The following is an 18,641-nucleotide window of genomic DNA, read 5'->3' as shown; positions in this document are numbered from 1 at the left end:
AGAAAGAAAATGACAGGTGACAAGTGCAAGGAACGGTCAGAATGAAACGGTGACGGAAGGAAGATAACTTGAGAAGAAAACCAGGATTGGAATTTAATTTATTTGGGTCTTCGGGTCATGGCCCTTTCGGGATGGGAAGAGCCTGATTTGGATGCTGTGGGCGTTTATATAGGGATTGCCGAAGGAGTTAAGGCCCAAACATTTCCATGGCTAGCCTAGCCAATCTTGGGTGTGGGACAGTGGATCTTGAAGTTCATCCATATCACTAATTGGGTCCCCATTAGTTATCCAAATATGCAGTAAGTCTTATCCATTTCATATCTACAAGGGTTAATCCAATTGATAATAAGAGGAATTCGTTTTTCTTATATGTTAAAGTTCAATCTTTTTAGAAAGGTTTTCATTTAAGTTCACATAAATTTATAGATACCTCGAATGGTAGGATAGTAAGCTATATAGTCTGCATTAATGGTGCCAATCGTCAATTCATGCTAAAATTATTAGTTTAGATAGGATCAAATGTTAGAACCATAGGCCCCGCTGAAGTCTCTCCTTTGTGGCTTGGTTGTTGGGAGAACAAATGACCTTTCTCGACTTCAAAGGTTAATACTGTTGGACTGTTGGTTTAATCGTTCAGGTAGGATACAGGGATGGGGCAGAGAATTACGATGACCAAGCTTTTTAACAATGATCCAAGTCCAAAAGGTTAAAGAGCCCAGAAACATAAGGCCGAATGAATAAGATTGTAAGGAGCATAGAGAACAAAAAACTCGGCAGAATTTTAGACCACTTTAAGCTGGATCTATTTCAGGCTGATTCTTAGGCTACTCTGATCTTAACGTTAATCTTAGAACTCAACTTATACTCGCCACAATGAACCTTGGGGCAGAAGGAAACACAAAAGTCAATGACATAATATAAGAACAGATATACCACAAGGACAAAAACTTCCCTTCCTCACCACTCATTAGGCGGAAAAAATGGTAAAAAGAAACATTTCAAAGACTCTACTAGCTAGCTTCATATGTTGTTCTTAGCCTCCATCATATTTTCAATCACTTTCAGAAGAACCTTGACAAGATAAGAAATCAAAGAAGTGAAGTTGACCAAAGCCTTCTTGGTCAATACCAGCAGTAGTCTCATAAGAGCTGGAGGGAGTAGTGGAATTTCCAGCTGAAGTAGTTGAACCAAGTGAAGACATTAATGTTGCCTTTCCTTCTGAAACTCCGGTTGGATGCAAAGGGAAGAGAGCCAAGGTCTCATGATTACTACTGTTGCTACCATTGTTGAGGACTCCTTCATAGTTTTCAGTATCTGGGACTGGCATCATGGTGCTGTAATGCTGGTGACCCAGATCATATGAAGCTCCTCCATAGAATCCTGCCTTCTCCATTTTCTCAGGCCTTCCTCTCCTCCTGACTACACCAGGGATAAGAACCTTGTGGGAGCACTGAGGGTAAAACCCTAGATCACCTTGTTGTAAAAAATATGGACCACGAACACCTGCAACAAAAAAAAAATCCAAATTTAGATGTTTAATTGAACAACAGTTAAAATGGATAAGCCTGGATAAAACAGAGAAAACAAGGAAATTAAATGTGGGAATATAAAATATGTTTCCAATTGGATTTACTGCACTTGTTTTGTCCACCTGTTTGTGGGGTACAAACTGTAAGGCAGGAAATGAAAATAGACTACAAATCAGTTCGCAAAGGACAGGGGTATGAAAGTACTAATCATCTGTCGAAGTGAAAGAATGAAATTAAAGAATCAAGTCCAAGTAGCTTCAAGCAATACTAAAACAATCTAATAAAATTGCGAGAGAGATGGACACTTTAAATTTAGCCTTTAACACACATATCGAGCCCATCTGCATGTAGAGACAGCTTGGAACGAAGATGTATCTGGAATAAAATAATGTACAAAAACAAATAACGAAACCCAAAAGAAATAGGAGAAACACAAAGTTTCTTTTGATCTTCTTTAAAAAGTGTAAAACGTTAAAGGGTGAACAAATAAAATATGCCCAAAAAAAAGAATACTCAAAAAATGGATTTCGAAAAGAACCATTAGGGCCAGGAGGTGGAGGAGGATAAACGGGTTGAGTCCCATGAAGATAGCGATTGATATAAGCCATATTCTCTTGCTTCTGTTTCTGCCTTTGCCTTGCCTTATGATTTTGAAACCAATAGAACACATTTTTCCCTTCAATGGTGCCATAAACCTTGAGCCTACTTGCTATCTGCTGTATCTGGTCTGCGCTTGGCGTCCTTATCCCTTGCCTGTACAAACTTTCAAGCATGCTTATTTGCTCCTTTGTTGGATTCCACCTTGAATTCCCTGTAGTTCCACCAGAGCCGGCCATGTCCGTGTTACCACCTTCCATACTTTCTTTTCTTTTTAGTCAAGAGAGGTTATGGATTCTGAGGAGTAAAGATTGATGTAAAAGAGGAGAACAAATCCTGGGAAGACAGAGAGAAACAAATGAATGGATTTTCTTAGATTTTATTGATTCTTCTAGGGTTTTAAGTTTGATAAAAGAAACAAGACAAAATGACTTGAAAGATGGAGAGAAAAAAGCGTTTGGCAATTGGCATGGAATTTGCATGGTTTTTGTACTCTTTTAAATAGAGAAAAGACGGGGTCAAACAGGAAAATATGGAAGAGAGAAAGAGAGATTGACATGCGTATTGTTTTTTGTGCTGAAAATCTCTGAAAACATGGCGGGTAGCGGCTGAAGGGAGGCTTTGGTTTCTCGTCGTCTTCTTCGTTAGAAAACGAAAAGAAGTTACAAAGACGAAATTGTCCCAAGATCGTTGCTCTGTTTTTTAATGTTAGTATTTGACCAGTTGTTGCTGTATGGTTGCATCTCGGGAATGAAAGAAAACTGATGATGAGAAGGAAAAACGCAGGACATACGCCATTGAAGAAAAGGAAGGGTAGAAACGTCAAATAAAGGAAAAAGACAGCCGGTTGGGCTGTAAGGTGTAGGTAAGGGCTAAGCTTTGGGAATTGAAGTAAGAACTGAGCAGATGAGTGCATGCAGATGAAGTTGAATCGTCTAGGTTTAGGTGACTGTGCTTTGTGGGGTTTAGCTGCTCTGCCTTTGGTTCATGTTGCATATGCTTCGCTTTGCTTGCTGCCTTGGTTATGGCTTGTAAGTTTTAACTATTCATATTGTTGAGCCTTTTTCTTTATAAAAATCTTCATCAACACAAAATGTTCAAGCATTAGTTATTTGATTAATCTTCATGGTTTTCAATGAATGATTTCATCTAGCATTAAACAAAAAAGTTTGAACATGAAGTAGATAAAAAGGGTTCCGATTAAATTAGGGAATACAGAAAGAAACAGCTAGTAAAATTTAAGCGACAAGTGAATCATTAAAGAAATAAATAATGCATTTTAAAATTTGAAAACTTTGATTACTTTAGTTGAAGACTAATTAATTAGTAATTAGAACCCATGAAACGTCATTGGTGAGTGCTTAAACTGAAGGGAGCATTTGATCAGAAAGAAAGTTTAGCGAGAAAAACAAAAGGAGTGAAAAGAGGGAAATGATGTCAACGCGCCATTAATGGGCGCAGTCACACGGTCAATCAAGTAGGGAGCAAAAGAGCCGATGATAGGGTGGTGTAGCTCATGCACGACTTAAAGGGGATTTTAATTTGCTGACTCTTATGCATGCTTTTTTTTCACGCGCTGTTACTAGTGCTACTGCTAGCTGCCGCCACCTTTATACAAGCTGCCGCCTCGTGAAACTCAACCTCCACCAACCACCACCGCCACCGCCTCCTCCCTATTCTCTGCTCTTTTTTTCCTTGGCTTGGAATTCGATGCAGATTGCTATGCCATCTCTTTATTTCTATCTCTTTAAATGGGGGATCTGAGCGCTTCTTTTCCTTTCTGTACCTAGTTTGTCAGCAAAAGACACAAGCTTCCTTAACCTGGTTTTACTTTTGGCTGCAAGCGTTGTAAAATATAGCCAAACATGGATATGGATGGCCGTTGAAGGAAAGAAAATGAAACTATATTTGGGTGTTTAGACTGTTTGTGATCAGTGACTTAGAAACAGGACTTATGTTGGCACAGTAAAAATTAAGCAAAATAATGATAAAAAGGACAACTTACGAGGAGTAATTAATAAAAAAAGTCTCACAATCTTGCTCTAAATTAAATTTATACCGCTAATAGTATGACGTCCGAAAAAAATAAATAAATACTAAATGAGTTATACTAATAATGATTAAGTAAAGGTGATAATAATTTAATTTAAAACGAATTTTTATTTAATTTGAATCGAATCGAATTTTATTGATTCGGTTCGATTTAATTTATTAATTTTTTATATTATTTTAATATATTTTAAATAAATTTTAATATAAAATTATGATTTTTATTTTATAAAATTTTAAAATATTTATAAAAATTAAAATATATATAATTTAGTTCGATTCTATTTATTTTTTACTTTTTATTTTTCAATATGAAACTTAATCTCAGATTAATATATATATTTAATATCTGAATTTAATTTGAGTTAAATAAAAAAAAATCAAATTGATCGTTATAATTTTAAATTAATTTTAATTTTTTTTATTTTTTTCACCTGAATAGTATATTTTATTTTTATTTTTAAGAATTTACTGTTTTGCTTCCAGCCCAACTTCACCGTACTTAGTCCGACCTCCAAAGCCGAATCCATCTTTCAAAGCTCAATATTGATCATGAACTTAGGCCCAAGATCCCTACTTAGGTCCAAAATTGTCCAAGACTTCAGAAAACTATTTTTCTAATCCCTTGGGGGCAAAAATATGGGAATAATTAATTGAATATAAATTCATAGATAATTTTTTTATATACAAAAATAACAGTTTAAAGATAAAAGGAATCACAAATGTTAAATTTTAAACTTATCTAACAAACTAAGCTCAAGGTTCAAAAGTTTATTTAATTATATCTTGGTTCTTCCTTAAAATGATTAGAACATTTAAACTAGAATGAAATCAATGTAATAGTTTTTTTTTCAAGATTGTGACAAGGTCGAGCTGAACTATAAACCAATGAAGGGTTTCCTTTTAATCTTATCCACTTGATCTAGTTAAAACTTCATTTTTAATCGACTTGCCAACTACATTATAATAATGAAAATTGGAAGTTAACACCATCTATCGTTTTACAACTAAACCAGCAAGGCAGCATTCTTGCTTTGGCAACTTCATCAATGATAATGGAAGGAAATCGATAAGGAAACACAGTCTGTCCTTTTACCTTTATGCAATGGGCATGTGGTAGTTCTCAACATTTTCCTTGCAAGTTACTTCAATGGGAGAATTAAGACATTTTTAAAGTGGAGATTGAGGTATGTTGGAGTATTTTTTGGTTCAGAAATTAATTTGGTTTATTCTTTTATTAAAAATTATCAGCAGATAATTAAAGAGATTTGATTATTTTTAAATCAATTTAACATATATAACATTATATTATTCGATAATATTATTATTTTATCTCATTATTTTTATCTTTCGTTTATAAACAAAATTATTCACATATTACATTACCAATCTCATTTTTTTTTACATTATAATTTTTTTTTATCTTTTTTTATTATAACATTTGATTTGAGTGTGAGAATGCAAACGTAAAAATATTTTATTTTTACTTTTAATTATTACTTTTTTCTTGTAATTTTAAAATTCTGACCTTCTAACTCGAAATCCAGCATCAACAGCATAAAAAAAACTCGAGTTTACGAGCCAGTGGTCCGTAGAAGTTGTTTTCAAAATCAATTCAACTCGTCCTTGATATTGGGCAGAATTTAAATGTTCCATTGCTAAGTGTACCAAACCAAGGGGACCTTGTTAGACTTGCCGTTTTGCCGTATTTGCCCAACACAGTGGAATTGTTTCGAAAATGAGCCGAATCATTAGCGGTTATGATTAGACCCTATGGTGGTTCTCATTGATCCATCGGTTTCAATGTTCAAAAGGGTCCCCTCAGCACTCCAATCTCCGAACCAGATGGGCCATGTTTATGATTTCACTTTGGCACCAAGCGCGGCTCGGCTCAATCCTCCTTCGGGTGGGTCTTAATCTTAGACAACTGGGTTACAGGCTTCCCGAGGTCCTGTGCCCACCAAGAAAAAAGTGAAAAGAGAATAAATAAATAAATAAATAAATAAAGAGAGAAATTAAAAGCCAGCATTTCGAATTAATTGGTACCTTTTTATGTTACTTTCTAACTTTAATTTCTCACTTCGGCATGCTTTTCCTTATTATATTCTGTCTTAATAGTTTGATTTTATGAGTTTTCCATTACAATACATTATTATCATCGTTAGCCAGCTTGAGAAGTTAGGGGAAGATACAGTATTTATGGACAATTTATTTGGGGGTAGATCTGGGCATGCAGTGGGACATTTGAAAGTACTGATGCCTTAAGCTGCAGGGATATGACCATATGTCGTCGTGTTAATGCATGTGGGACATTTCATAGGCAATCCAATTCAATAGTCGGTTCTTGCAATTGAATGTTGTTTCTCTTTCAAAGATTGAAATTACCAGGCTTACTCGATTCAATGTGAAATAAAACAAAAATTCTTAAGGTACCTTTTCTTTTTTCCTTTTTTATTAATCGCTTTCAATTGTGAAAGTTCAAGAGTTTGAAATTGGAAGTTTTAGCAGCAAAAGGATAGCCTTAATTTGCAATAGGTAGAGTCTACCCATGCTACGATTTCACATGCTAAAACTTTTTATGACAAAGAGGAATGTATCTAAAGATCAATAGGGGAAGATATAAATAACTTTCTACTCTTTCTATTCTATTTTTTGTCTTTTTTTTTTATGGATGTTTCAAAATTAAATCTCTTTTTTTAACATATAAAATTTTTATTTTTTATATTTTAAAATTTTATTATATATTATATATTTTTTAATATTAAAAATCATAAAAATTTAATTTTATAAAAACTTAATTTAAAATTAATTTCTTTTAAACTCCGTAAAGATCAATATAAGATAATCAAATTGAACCGGAGGGAGTACTAAATCAACATTGAGGTAAAGCAAGCAGATGTTATAACATGATTGGATTTGAAGGAATTCCTTCTCACCTAAGTCTAAAGAAAATTATCACGAATATTTAATTTAATAATGTTAGAGTTGATTTCAAAGACGAAGGTTTTAAATTTGTATATTAAAATAATTAAAAAAATATAACTTCAAATAGTAATCTTATTTGATAAATTTGTGTAAAACAAAGGAAAAGGTAGAGAGGAAAGATTCTCCTACTATGGCTTTAACAAAAGGTTGCTCACATAAGAGAATATGGTAGATCACACCTTTGTTCACGTATTCCATCCAAACCCACAGCTAGATTTTAATGGACGATGGCTGTATACTTTGTCTCCGTCTTGTAATCCAGTTAAGGTTACGTGGAGGCCTGGCTACCGCGTGGGGCAATCTTTTCATTTTTCTATTAGTTTCTTTTCAAAACCTATACTGCCCATGTGAGCTGCTCTTCTAGCTATTGCCATCTCCACGCACTTCAGCACGATCGTACAAAGATTTGCTAATACCCTTTATCATATCATGTAGTTTGCTGCTCTCTCTCACACCCTTCTTTGTTCTGTCTTCAGTTTTCAACTTCTACAAAATAATTTTCCCTTCATTTTTTTATTCCAAGCTAAGGTTTTTGTTTCCATTGGCTATTGTCTACACTATTTTTGTGGTGTTCCGTTGTTGCTGAGAAATTTTGGACGTATAAGGTAAGTTATTTTTTTTTATCTGTAGTGAAATTTCCTCGGCATTTCCTCAGATTCCTCATGGCGTGTGTTTCCGGCAAATATACATGGCCCCTAATGCTTTACCACAAGAATCTTAACTTTTCAATTGCAGTGAAAGTGAAGGTTATCTGGGGTCTTTGGGGTTCGATGTTTTCTTTAGCTACTTCAATATTCCATTGTTGTTTCCTTTAGGAAAATGGGCTTTTGTTTTAGTTTGTGTACCACATATGGAAGTTCTGGCATGAGTTAAAGGTCTTTTCTTTTTTTTTTTCTTACAACTTTTTACATTTTGGTACAGAGCTGAGAGAGAGAATCTTGTGGAATTTGCAAAACCAAGATTAGATATATTCAGGAGATGTAAATTTCCAAGCAAAGATGACATCTTTCAGTGGATTAGGCATTGGTTTAAGTTTGGTTTTTGGTTGTCTGCTATTGGCACTTGTTGCTGAGCTTTACTATTTGCTTTGGTGGAAGAAGAGAATTGCTACTTCAGAAGTTGAAGATGATTACGGCAACTATGCAAAGGAGCTTATTCAACTCTTCTGCTGGAAGAAATCTGCCTCTTTGCATGCAGCCACCGCTACCAACAACAACAACCAAGATTTAGTTAAAGACCAAGATACCAATGGTGTTGAGCCAGACCTGGAACTTGGCTCAAGCAAGGATTTACTGCCAAAGGGTTTTGGAGAAGAGGGAGTGGAATCAGAGCTCATGAGACTACACAATCTGGCAGGTCCACCGAGATTTCTGTTCACAATCAAGGAGGAAACGAAGGAAGATTTGGAGTCAGAAGATAGGAGCAGGAAAGGGTCAAGAACAAGGAGCTTGAGTGATCTTATACTAACTGTTGACACTCCTTTTCTTAGTCCTTTGGCTTCTCCACCCATGAAGTCACCTCCTTTGAACCCCTTAGATTCTTATCACCGCCAAGGATTCAACCCTCTCTTTGAATCATCGACAGATGCAGAGTTAAATAAGGTGCGATCTTCCCCTCCTCCGAAATTTAAGTTCTTGAGGGATGCAGAAGAAAAGCTTTTAAGACGATTGATGCTAGAAGCTGAGAAAAGGGTACAGAGAAATGGTGGTTCGCTTCAAGATTCTGGTGTTAAAGCGGTTAACAGTACAACAATTTTAACCGAAGATACAGAAGGGTCTTTCCTTAAATTCATTGTTGGTAAGAACAGAGAACCTTTCCAATATTTACCACAGTACCCTTCAAGTTCTTCTCAGGTACTGCCATTGGCTTCTTCTCCTACAACATTCAGACCATTAGACAAGAAAGACAGTGTGTATTAGATTCCTGCTAGATGAGTTTCTTTTTTTTTTAATTTTAATTTATTCTTTTCATCATCTACCAATTAATTTCTCAAGATGGTTACTTATGTACTAATTTAAAACGTTTTCAGAAAAAAAACATCTTTTTTTCTGCATTCTTTAGGGGGTTGAGTTGGAATCTTTTTAGGGGGATGGTAGGCTTGTTTTGTTAAGAGGGCCATGACCAATCTGCCACAATTTGTTAGCTAGGCAAGGCATCTTGAATTAAGGCAAACTGACAAATTCTACAGATTGATGTTTAGGGATGTTGGTTAGTTCAAAGTGGGGGGACCTGTGGGGGCAATCTGGTTTTTGCCCATTCTCCATGTCCCCTGAGCCTCGCTTAAACTAGTTCTGAAAGGGCTAACAATGCTTTTTCCTTTTGTTCTTTACATTTCTTAAAATAATTGTTGTCCTTCTGAGGTTATATTTCCAATCCTGGTACAAGATACAAAATGTATTATACATTAGCAATGATAGAGGTGAGCATGATTAAAGGTTCTAAGCATTGTTAAGGCATGTGTTTACGCGCTAATAATGTCGAAATGGTGTACAGCTAATCCTTCTTTTTTTTCCCCAATTCAAACAGTTGAAAGTTATGCAGAAACTTTTCCTCCTTTTCCCTGCCTGATCCTAGTTGTTGGAGAAAATTCGCCTTTTGTTATCTTTTTTGTCAATCAAAAGTTATCAAACACACGCATGATTGATAAACTAAAGCTTTCCCACCAATGTTGTCAAAGCAAGATTATGATTCTATATATATTTCCTCTCATCACTTCTTCCTCTGAAATTGAGTTTACTATGTAATGTAATATTAAGGCCAACTCCCAAGCCGAAAGGAAGGAAGAAGAAAAAAATGGGGGTTGAGATTCAAAAGAAGCCATTTAATATTTGCCTTCAGAGGAGGTATAATATCAACAAAAAGTGCCAAACTTGATAGGCATAGCTAGTTGTGAGCTTTTACGTAAACAACAAGAAATGTCATTGTTATCACGCGATTCGGCCGAAAGTTTTGCCCCCACCTTGACATCTCCTTTGTTTTCTTACTTAACCCTAACAATTTTTTTTATTTTTATTTTTTCAAAATTTGAATCCTTAAAAAAGATTTCCCTGCTAAAAGTAATAAAATCTTCTGCTACAACGTACGGAAATTTTGAATTGGAGATAAAAAGAAAAGATATGAACCGTTACGTTGAGGCAGGTAATGGGAGATTGAAGGAATTCAAATGTTAGGTTTGAGACCAAATACAGTTTCATGTCCGAGACCCAGACATGGAAAAGTGGTCCAAGTGTTGGAGGTCAATTTTTGTTGGCTTCATGCCATTAAAACCCTGAATGACTTTGGTTGAAGACAGGTTTTTTGGGGGGAAATATGCTCCTTCATACTTTTCTTTTGTGGTTCTTCAGGATTTTTGGAATCTGGATTTGCCCACTTCAGCAAATCAGCACCACTTTTCTTTTCGGGTTTTATCACCGGCTCATATGCCTGCTTGATTGATTAAAAATTGTAAAATCTAAGACCAGGGCCAGGACCAGCCTATTGTGGAACCTTGGTGGAAAAAAAAAAAACCTGCTATTCCCTTGTTACTTGGTCGATCAAAATAGGAATAATTTATAAAGCATTGATCTTGACCAGCCTACATATCGACTGTTGACACAGTAGCTTAACTTATAAAAGGTAGGCCAACAAGCTTATTAAAAATAAATATAGGAGTAGTAGATTAACCTGGTAGCTGTATTTTGTTGAAGCGGCGGCTAACAAGATTGCCTTGCAAAAGAAATAAAATATACAACAGATGAAATATGAATCTATTTGGACAAGCTAAAGCGATGTTTGGGCTTATTCAATCATGAAAATAAATGCCTGTCAAAACATAATTGAGATTGAATAATGATCCGTGATTTTCTCTGAACAACAGCTTCATTCTAGAGCCTTTTTTATCTTTTGGGGTTTAAAGTTGTTGGGTAAATCACTGTTTTTTCTCATAAAAAGATTCCTAGTTCTTGGACTTTACTGGTTATCGAAGTACTTTCGAGATAAGGACTACGAGGATAGCCCCTTAAAGTCATGGAATGGAACTCTACTCTGAACTTTGTACTGGCATATGATTGAATTCAGCTCTAAAAAAAAAAAAATTTTTCTGACACAAGAATCGATTTTAATTTTTTAATTAATATTTTTAATAGAAAACAAATCCTAAAATAAATAAGCAATATTTATTTAATTTATGATTTATATAATTATCTATTTAAATTAATTGCTTATTTATAAAGATGCTTGTTTTTCTTCATTTACTAGTAATTTATTTGATAATAAAATTGGTTATTTATTTATGATTTTTAGCTAATTATCTATTAATTAGTTTATTATATAATTATATAAATGGGTTGTTACATAATTATAATGAAGTTATTTGAAAAATTTTAACAAAAAATAAAATAATTCAAAAAACAAATAATAGAAAAGACACAAGAAAAAAAAAAAAGGCTATAAGGCAATGTAGTCATAAGGGCAAAAAGGATAAAAACAAAGTTGAAAGCATGGGTAAAACAGGAAAACAGCAGCAGTGGAAGTGTAATATTTCCACTGTGGGCTCAGTGTTGTTAAGAAAGGCTTAAACGCACTGGACCTTGTTTGCCAAACTGCCCATCAGTCCAATTGTGGGCTCTCATCACAACTCAATGGTTCAGTTGAATCCAAATGAAGCCTAACCTAACAGGCAGTGATTCCATTATACTCCCTACTTCATCGTCATCTTCATCTGCTACACTCACAAAGACTAACCAGATTTTCCAAGCACGAAATTTCCCAATCCCTCGCGAATTCTAAATCAGGTACTATTCTCTCTTTTCCTTTTCAATACTCTTTTACCTATCCAGTTCTGCGATCGTTGTGAGATTCTGAAGAAAAGCAACTTTTTCCCCTTTTTCTGTTTGTAAATTAACATTCTTAGTTGGTGAAAATTTTTTAGGTTATGATTTTATTGTCATTAGTTTACAATAAAGCTCTAACGAATCTGTGAATAATTGTGCTTCTGCTTCGCTTAATCAGTAGTTTGGTATAAGGATCTAAAATTTAGGGTTTTTGGGTTTTTTTTTTACTTTCAGATTCATCGGATTTGCCTCAAGTTTATTTTTTTTTGACTCTAGTTAATTCTTATGGATATAAGCTCTAGAATACGCGCATATATCGAATGGAAAGATAAAAGAGAAGACATATACACACATATAAAAGACGGAGAACTAGGGATGTCAAACTGGTGAGGTTGCCATCTCCAGAAATAGGGATGCAACTGACTATGATTAAACAAAATGAATTCAGAATGCTTTATATAATTTGTTTCTTGTAGACGATTTGTATTCGATAAGTTTTTAGTCAAATCACACTCTGTTACATTATCAGAGCAGGCATTTATGCTTTCATGTGAATTCTTCGCTGTCCAAGCCAATGTCAAGTTGTGTGATTGGTTACATGAGTTTGAAGGGAAATTGTTTTGCTTAGAAAGGGTTGACTTTGTGAATCTCTCTTTGTTATAAGTTTTATTATGGACTGGCTATGTAACATGCCAAGCATTCTTGTAACTATAATTGCATTACATGTATGTGTATATGAACTTGTTGTCAGGATCTGAAGCTTTGAGAATTGTTATCTATATGTGCATTGTTGCTCTCATGCTTATCCCACTGTCAAGGAATTTTATGTTTTACCAGTGTTATATATTCTTTTGCAACTTTCCTGTCAACTGGCTTCATGTGACGTAGGGTTGAACTAAAAGGAAGTGGATGTAACATTTTATTGTCTTTGTTCTGTGCATGTAGACTAAATCATAAAGAATGGGCCGGAAAGCTGGTGGACTTTATATAAACCCAAAGAAATTTGGCACTCTTACAAAACCTTGCATGAAAGAAATGATAACATTCCTAAATTGCTTGTCCCATAGCAAGTTTAATGATGAAAAATGCACTCGGCAGAAGGAACTTTTGAGTGCCTGTATGGATGCTCAGGTATGTAATTATGTCTTCAATTTAAGTAATGCCCCCAAATTCCTCAATTACTTTACATCATCAGTTCCTGGCTGCCTCCGGAGTGCTTATTCCGTTCCTTTTTTTTTTTTCACATGCTTTTAAGAACAAGTAGCAAAAAAAAAAAAAGTACTTTTGCTTCAGCATGTTATGTTGACTACACTTCTGTAGCCTATCTAATTCATCATGACTTAAGTAAACATTTGGTTTACTTTCTTGTAGTCTACCAAGAACAGAAAGCCCTGGGGCAGCATTAATTACCACCTGCAGAGGCTGAACAGGGGAAGGAAGTAGTGTGGGCTTTTTTTGTAAACAAGAGTGTCAAGTTTATGCATCATTCTCACCGCTTCCGGTGGTTTAGCAGAAGAAAAAGTATATTGGTTGTTAGCTCGAGAACATTGATGTATCATTGGCTAATTGGATTTTTTTGAGGTTGCTGGTGGAAATTTTGGAAAACAGATTCTTGATAAGTTTTATGTAGCTCAAACTAATTCTTGTCATTGTGAGGAGTACCAATCAATAATCTTAACAGACATGATGGATACAGATAGAAAAACAATCTCGCATATTGCTTTTCATGTCAAATAGTGTTTGACATGATCATGTTGTGTTCCATCAGCTTTCTTTTCTGTTTTTATTTTACCAAACTGCCATGTAGAACAAACGAAAGGAGAACAGGGTTAGGAGCAGCAGTACAGTACTTTGCGTAGAACAATCCGTGTTACTCTGTTTTCTCTCTGTTATTGGAAACAAAGAAATCCTTGGTGTGAGTTAGTAGAGAGTTTCATATTAAGAAATCATCAATTAAAGAGTGTATCCCCAGATTGATCCTGATCGCCGGCCCCTCACTCTGCCAGCCGTTATAAAACTCTAATCGCTGAAGACTCAAGTTAAAAACAGGAAAACGGAAAAAGGACGGGAAAAATAGAGTTTCTGAGATAACGATGAATGAGGAATTAGGAGAAATCATAGTCTGTTAATTAATGGAGCTTGGATTTTCGAGAATGTTCTTTTTATGTTTTCATGTCGTGACCGTTTTCGGTGGAGATGTGGTTTTTCGTATTCAGGCTGGTTTAACATTTCGTTTCTGATGCCAATTGTTAGAGAATTTTTCTTTTTCAGATAAATTAAATAAATAGAAATTGTGGGTCGAGATTAAAAAATTTAAATATATATATATTTATATATTTCGTTTCTAACTTTCTATTATGCATTGTCATGGTTCTAGAATTTAGGGCTTTGTTGGCGTGTTTCAGATTTGTATCCTCGCTCTTGGGAGGCATGAATTTTTGCCACCGGTGAAATTAGAGAAAGCTTGTGTTTGTTTATATACATCTTGGGCTGGACTTCCTTAAGACATTGGATTTTATGAAGTATATAGTAACACAAAGCCTAGTTAGCAGTTTCTTACCTTTTTCGGAAGAAATCACAGTTTTGGGCAAGGTTGGGTCCTTCTTCCCTTGAACCATGGTACTTTTAAAATGAGTGTTTATAATATAATATAAAAGTTTTAGTAATTGGCGCTTTTTTTTATTATTAAAAACTGAAGTTAGAATTTCTCCTCCGAAAATCAAAGAAAAAAATTAAATGCATTATTGACTGTTGTTTTAAAAATTTGTCACAATTAATATAAAAGAAATTATTAAAATGAATTAATTCTAAAAAAGGGCTCAGGCCAATTTTTATAGTTAACTACTTAATTTTTTAAAAAAATATTTAGATTTAAATCAAGAAAAATTTTATAATTGTTAAATTTTTTTGAGACACAAAAATTTAATATAATGAAAAATTTTTTCATGTCAAGTTCAAAATAGATTGTAATTTGAAAAAAGTACTTATATTAAAATTGTAAATTGTCTATAAAAAAAGAGTGTTGGTAACGAAATTTGAACCTAAATTTTACGAACGAAGTAGTAAAATATGACCAATTCAATCAACCTCATTGGTTAATTTTTGACAAGTTTCAATAAAATGTTTGATCTCTCAAAGGAGCCAGTTGTGGAGGTAAAGGCCAAAAATTAAAAAAAAAGAAAAAGAAAAAGATCGTATTCTCCCCAAAAAGTAATAGCAGGAAAAGTACTTGCGTCATCGAGTACATTATTGTAATTGATGATAATATTAATATTAAAAGCACAGAGCAAAAAGCTGGGACTTCTTTTTCTTTTCATGTTAATGTGGGGAAAAAGCATCCTTCGCCCCCATCCCCCTTTTCTTTTCTTGATCAGATTGGAGTTCAAATTGTATACTCAATTTCAGCAGAAATTGGGCTTTATGGGCTAGTTTTGGGCTAAATTACTCAAACATGGCTGGTTGATTGGCAATCCTATGTCTATCACATAGTTGATAGGACGGGGCACTAGCTAGAAGAAAGCTCAATATAATCACTAAGGGAGATCATTAAGATTTTGGACTCAAATTTAGACTCGAAGATAAGGCAAAGGAATGATGGAAGAACTTAAAAATGAGCACGTTTCTGGTTGATGTTAGCCATGAATTATCCTGGAATAAATTAGTACACAGGTTTGGAAGTGTCTTTTCTGCATGTGTCACCAGCTATTGATGCTTATGAGCTGACTCTGCTGAGAAATTATTGCCTAACATGACAGGCTTAAACCTCAACTAGATTATGCCAAAACTGGACACTCGCCTAACCTTATTAAAAGAGAACAAAAAAAGACAAAGGATAATCTATAGTCTTCTTCTTTGACCAGTCCTTATCACTGATCATCCATTAATAATAGTGTCCAAAACCCCTCAAAGAACAAAAGCTAAAAGCCTAGAAACGATCTTTCTCAAGGATGTGGATGAATCATGATAAGATTCAGACAGAACATGAGAGCTGTAGCTTAGCTTCTCTTTCGATGGTTTTGGTTTGGGTCCTATGGGACTTCTGCTAGCTCTAAGGTTGCAAAGCCTTGCCCTTGGTTATTATGCCTGCTCGTCTTAAAAGTAAGAATGCAGGCATCTTATTGTTGTCAGAGTTGCATGTGCAATTATGAGGCAAAGTTTTGGTTACAGTGAACTTTTTTTTTTTTTGAAGGGTCGAAATCCAAAATTTAACGCGCAGCCACATGTATTTCGGTCTTTAACAGCAGACAAGGTACTCTGTCTGTCTTTGCAGAGTGGGATACCATGTAAGACCCATCTAGTTGACCCCCTCGTGTTGTACCATTTTCCATCAAATGTAACATCCATACACAAATACAAGCCTGTAAGAAAAAAAAAAAAAATTATGGGATCGTTTATCTTTCATCATGTGGGGACATACCACCCTTGGCCCGCAGGTTACCTATACTTTTCCCTTCTGCAAAACCCTAGTACTTAATGCACCAAAAAAAAAAAACCCTATAGTAAATTTCTTTAATACAGTAAAGCAGTAGATACGTTGCTCTAATCCCATACAACAACAAAGTGTGTGTCTCAAAAAATTTCATTTGTCTAGGTCTCAAAACGAGGCAAACTATATAACTTAACCGTTAAGCCAACCCTGTTGGCCAAAACTGTCGAAAGTTTTAGATATTTCAACTGTTATAAACGGGTGGATTTGAATAATGCAGATATCATCTCATGTGTTTTATTAGATATTTATATATATGGGTATACGCGGAATTGCACTTCTCCTTTTATGCTTAAATGTTGTGCAATTAGGGGAGGGGGACAGACGAATGTGTTAAGGCTGCAAATTTGGTTCCTTTCCAACTAGAAATCTGGAGACAGGAGGGGTAGCTTTTGGGCATGAAAATGAGCGAAAGGTTGTTCTCTGTCCAAAACTTGATAGGGAATTAGATTCCAGCGCCACCAACCCGAATTCTTGTAAGCTTTTCAATGTTTGAAATAAATGAAACTAACTCATCCAGTTCCACGTTTGAGATAAAAATCTGCTGCCCGGTAAGCAAGCAGATATATGCATATATCAATCTTGCATGCAAAGCAAAGAGCTAAAAAAATTGAAGTAATGAACCCGGTATTTACCCTAATTAATTAGTTAATATAATCATTTTTAAAATGTGATATTCAACAAATTTAAGAATGGAATTTGAGATTCAAATTTTAACGACGACAACTTCTTCTTTTATTTTAAAATTATTATTTCTTTTGTATAAATTTTTTTTTGAATAATACCAATAAAAATAATAAATACAAAACTACATGCACGTGGGAGATAAACTATAACCCCACTCATGAACCAGAGGATAGAGCAATGAGAATCTGAGATGTTTGCCTTAATTACTACCTTTTTCATATTTGTGTATTACTAATATTTTAATCGATCAGTCCTTGTTGGTTAGTTGTTCCACTTTTAAATCATATGATTAATTAACTAAACCATGAGTTTCAAGAAAAAAAAAAAATCTAATTTAGATCATCCACTTTAGAGTTATTCATTTTAATTTTTTTGTTCCTTTTTCATATCACAATTTTAGTCCTAATTATTTAAATCTTGATGGAGTATGACATTTAATTAGGAAAAGTAAATTTCTTTATGTATTTTTTTTTCAAATTAATTATTACAAGTTTATGATTCATAATTTCTTCATATTCAATCATGCATGTGTGATAAGAATATGATTTTATCTTTACTTTTGCAGTATTAAAAAGACGGAAGTGAATACACCTAATTTTGTTTTCAAATGAAGATATAAGGATTAAAGATAAATTAAAATTTCAAAAGATAACATCGATTTAACATTTTTAAGAATATCAATGGTAGGTCAATGAAATATAAGACGGATAAAGCATTTTTCATTTCCTGTCCTATACTCATATCTAAAGAGTATTTTAAATTTATTTCAATTAAAAGTTCTTACAAATTTTTAACAGGTATGGATAATTTCCATACACAGTAGCTTTTAAAAAAAAAAATTTTTTTTTTTATCTTACACATTTATTTAATTTTTTAAATGTATTTTTAAATAAAATATATTAATTTTAATTGTTTTGAAATAAAAATTTATATACTAAATATATAAAAATATATATAAAATATAAATACGAATACAAAACAAATGATATACTCTCCATTCTCATGTCCGTATCCAATAAAAAATTTAAAACTATATCCATCTTGTCTCTATCTCTAAAATTTACTATCCATTTTCATCTCAATTTGAATAAAAAAATCAAATTTCTCATTTAATTTGAATAAAATTAACATCCCTAAACATTCTTTCCACGTCTACTTTCTCTTCAAAAGAAATACATATTGACATTGATCAATAATTCAAAACTTTATAATACAATTATTAAAAGATACTTTAAGGCTATTAATTAATTAATCAATACAGAAGGAGTATTAAGGGGAAGATAGTGGCGGTGTTGTTGGTATTAGGGGTTTTACTCCACCGTCCAAATCAACCGTATATATTCCGTAGATTTTTATTACAAAAGTATATTACTCAATGGGACCTACGCTTTTTTAGCTAACGTGGCTTCGGAATCCCGGCCATTAGCATCTCACAAGATAAAGAAGAAAAAAAGATTGATTTGATTTTCCCCTTTGTCACAGCATTATTTAAATATA

General features: G+C 33.9%; 3 protein-coding genes across 3 annotated transcripts; 2 read left to right on the top strand and 1 right to left on the bottom strand.

The window, feature by feature from the left end:
- Window positions 1-53: 53 nt before the first annotated feature.
- On the bottom strand, window positions 54-4,153 carry LOC111284215 (WUSCHEL-related homeobox 2-like). Its single transcript, XM_089761760.1, has 2 exons — window positions 2,068-4,153; window positions 54-1,503 (listed from the first exon to the last, which is right to left on the bottom strand). Exons 1-2 carry the CDS (start codon window positions 2,384-2,386, stop codon window positions 1,052-1,054), a joined length of 771 nt encoding a protein of 256 aa, XP_089617886.1. The 5' UTR covers window positions 2,387-4,153; the 3' UTR covers window positions 54-1,051.
- Window positions 4,154-7,252: 3,099 nt separating this feature from the next.
- Window positions 7,253-9,533, top strand: LOC111286464 (uncharacterized). Its single transcript, XM_022876444.2, has 2 exons — window positions 7,253-7,765; window positions 8,082-9,533. Exon 2 carries the CDS (start codon window positions 8,159-8,161, stop codon window positions 9,077-9,079), a length of 921 nt encoding a protein of 306 aa, XP_022732179.1. The 5' UTR covers window positions 7,253-7,765; window positions 8,082-8,158; the 3' UTR covers window positions 9,080-9,533.
- A 2,231-nt stretch (window positions 9,534-11,764) lies between these two features.
- Window positions 11,765-13,653, top strand: LOC111286532 (uncharacterized). Its single transcript, XM_022876547.2, has 3 exons — window positions 11,765-11,932; window positions 12,917-13,102; window positions 13,343-13,653. Exons 2-3 carry the CDS (start codon window positions 12,932-12,934, stop codon window positions 13,412-13,414), a joined length of 243 nt encoding a protein of 80 aa, XP_022732282.1. The 5' UTR covers window positions 11,765-11,932; window positions 12,917-12,931; the 3' UTR covers window positions 13,415-13,653.
- Window positions 13,654-18,641: the final 4,988 nt, after the last annotated feature.

Source organism: Durio zibethinus, chromosome 6 (genome assembly GCF_047325235.1).
Source record: "Durio zibethinus cultivar Kanyao isolate XHJ-2024 chromosome 6, ASM4732523v1, whole genome shotgun sequence".
Classification (NCBI taxonomy): Eukaryota; Viridiplantae; Streptophyta; class Magnoliopsida; order Malvales; family Malvaceae; genus Durio; species Durio zibethinus.
Note: the sequence above shows the minus strand (reverse complement) of the source record. Positions and strands in the feature narration are given on the sequence as shown.

Excerpts from the sequence above, each read along its gene's own strand:
- LOC111284215 (XM_089761760.1), bottom strand. The coding sequence starts at position 2,386 with ATGGAAGGTGGTAACACGGACATGGCCGGCTCTGGTGGAACTACAGGG. Across the intron at positions 1,504-2,067 it reads TCCACCTCCTGGCCCTAATG|GTGTTCGTGGTCCATATTTT; the intron begins GTTCTTTTCGAA and ends TTTTTGTTGCAG.
- LOC111286464 (XM_022876444.2), top strand. The coding sequence starts at position 8,159 with ATGACATCTTTCAGTGGATTAGGCATTGGTTTAAGTTTGGTTTTTGGT.
- LOC111286532 (XM_022876547.2), top strand. The coding sequence starts at position 12,932 with ATGGGCCGGAAAGCTGGTGGACTTTATATAAACCCAAAGAAATTTGGC. Across the intron at positions 13,103-13,342 it reads GTGCCTGTATGGATGCTCAG|TCTACCAAGAACAGAAAGCC; the intron begins GTATGTAATTAT and ends ACTTTCTTGTAG.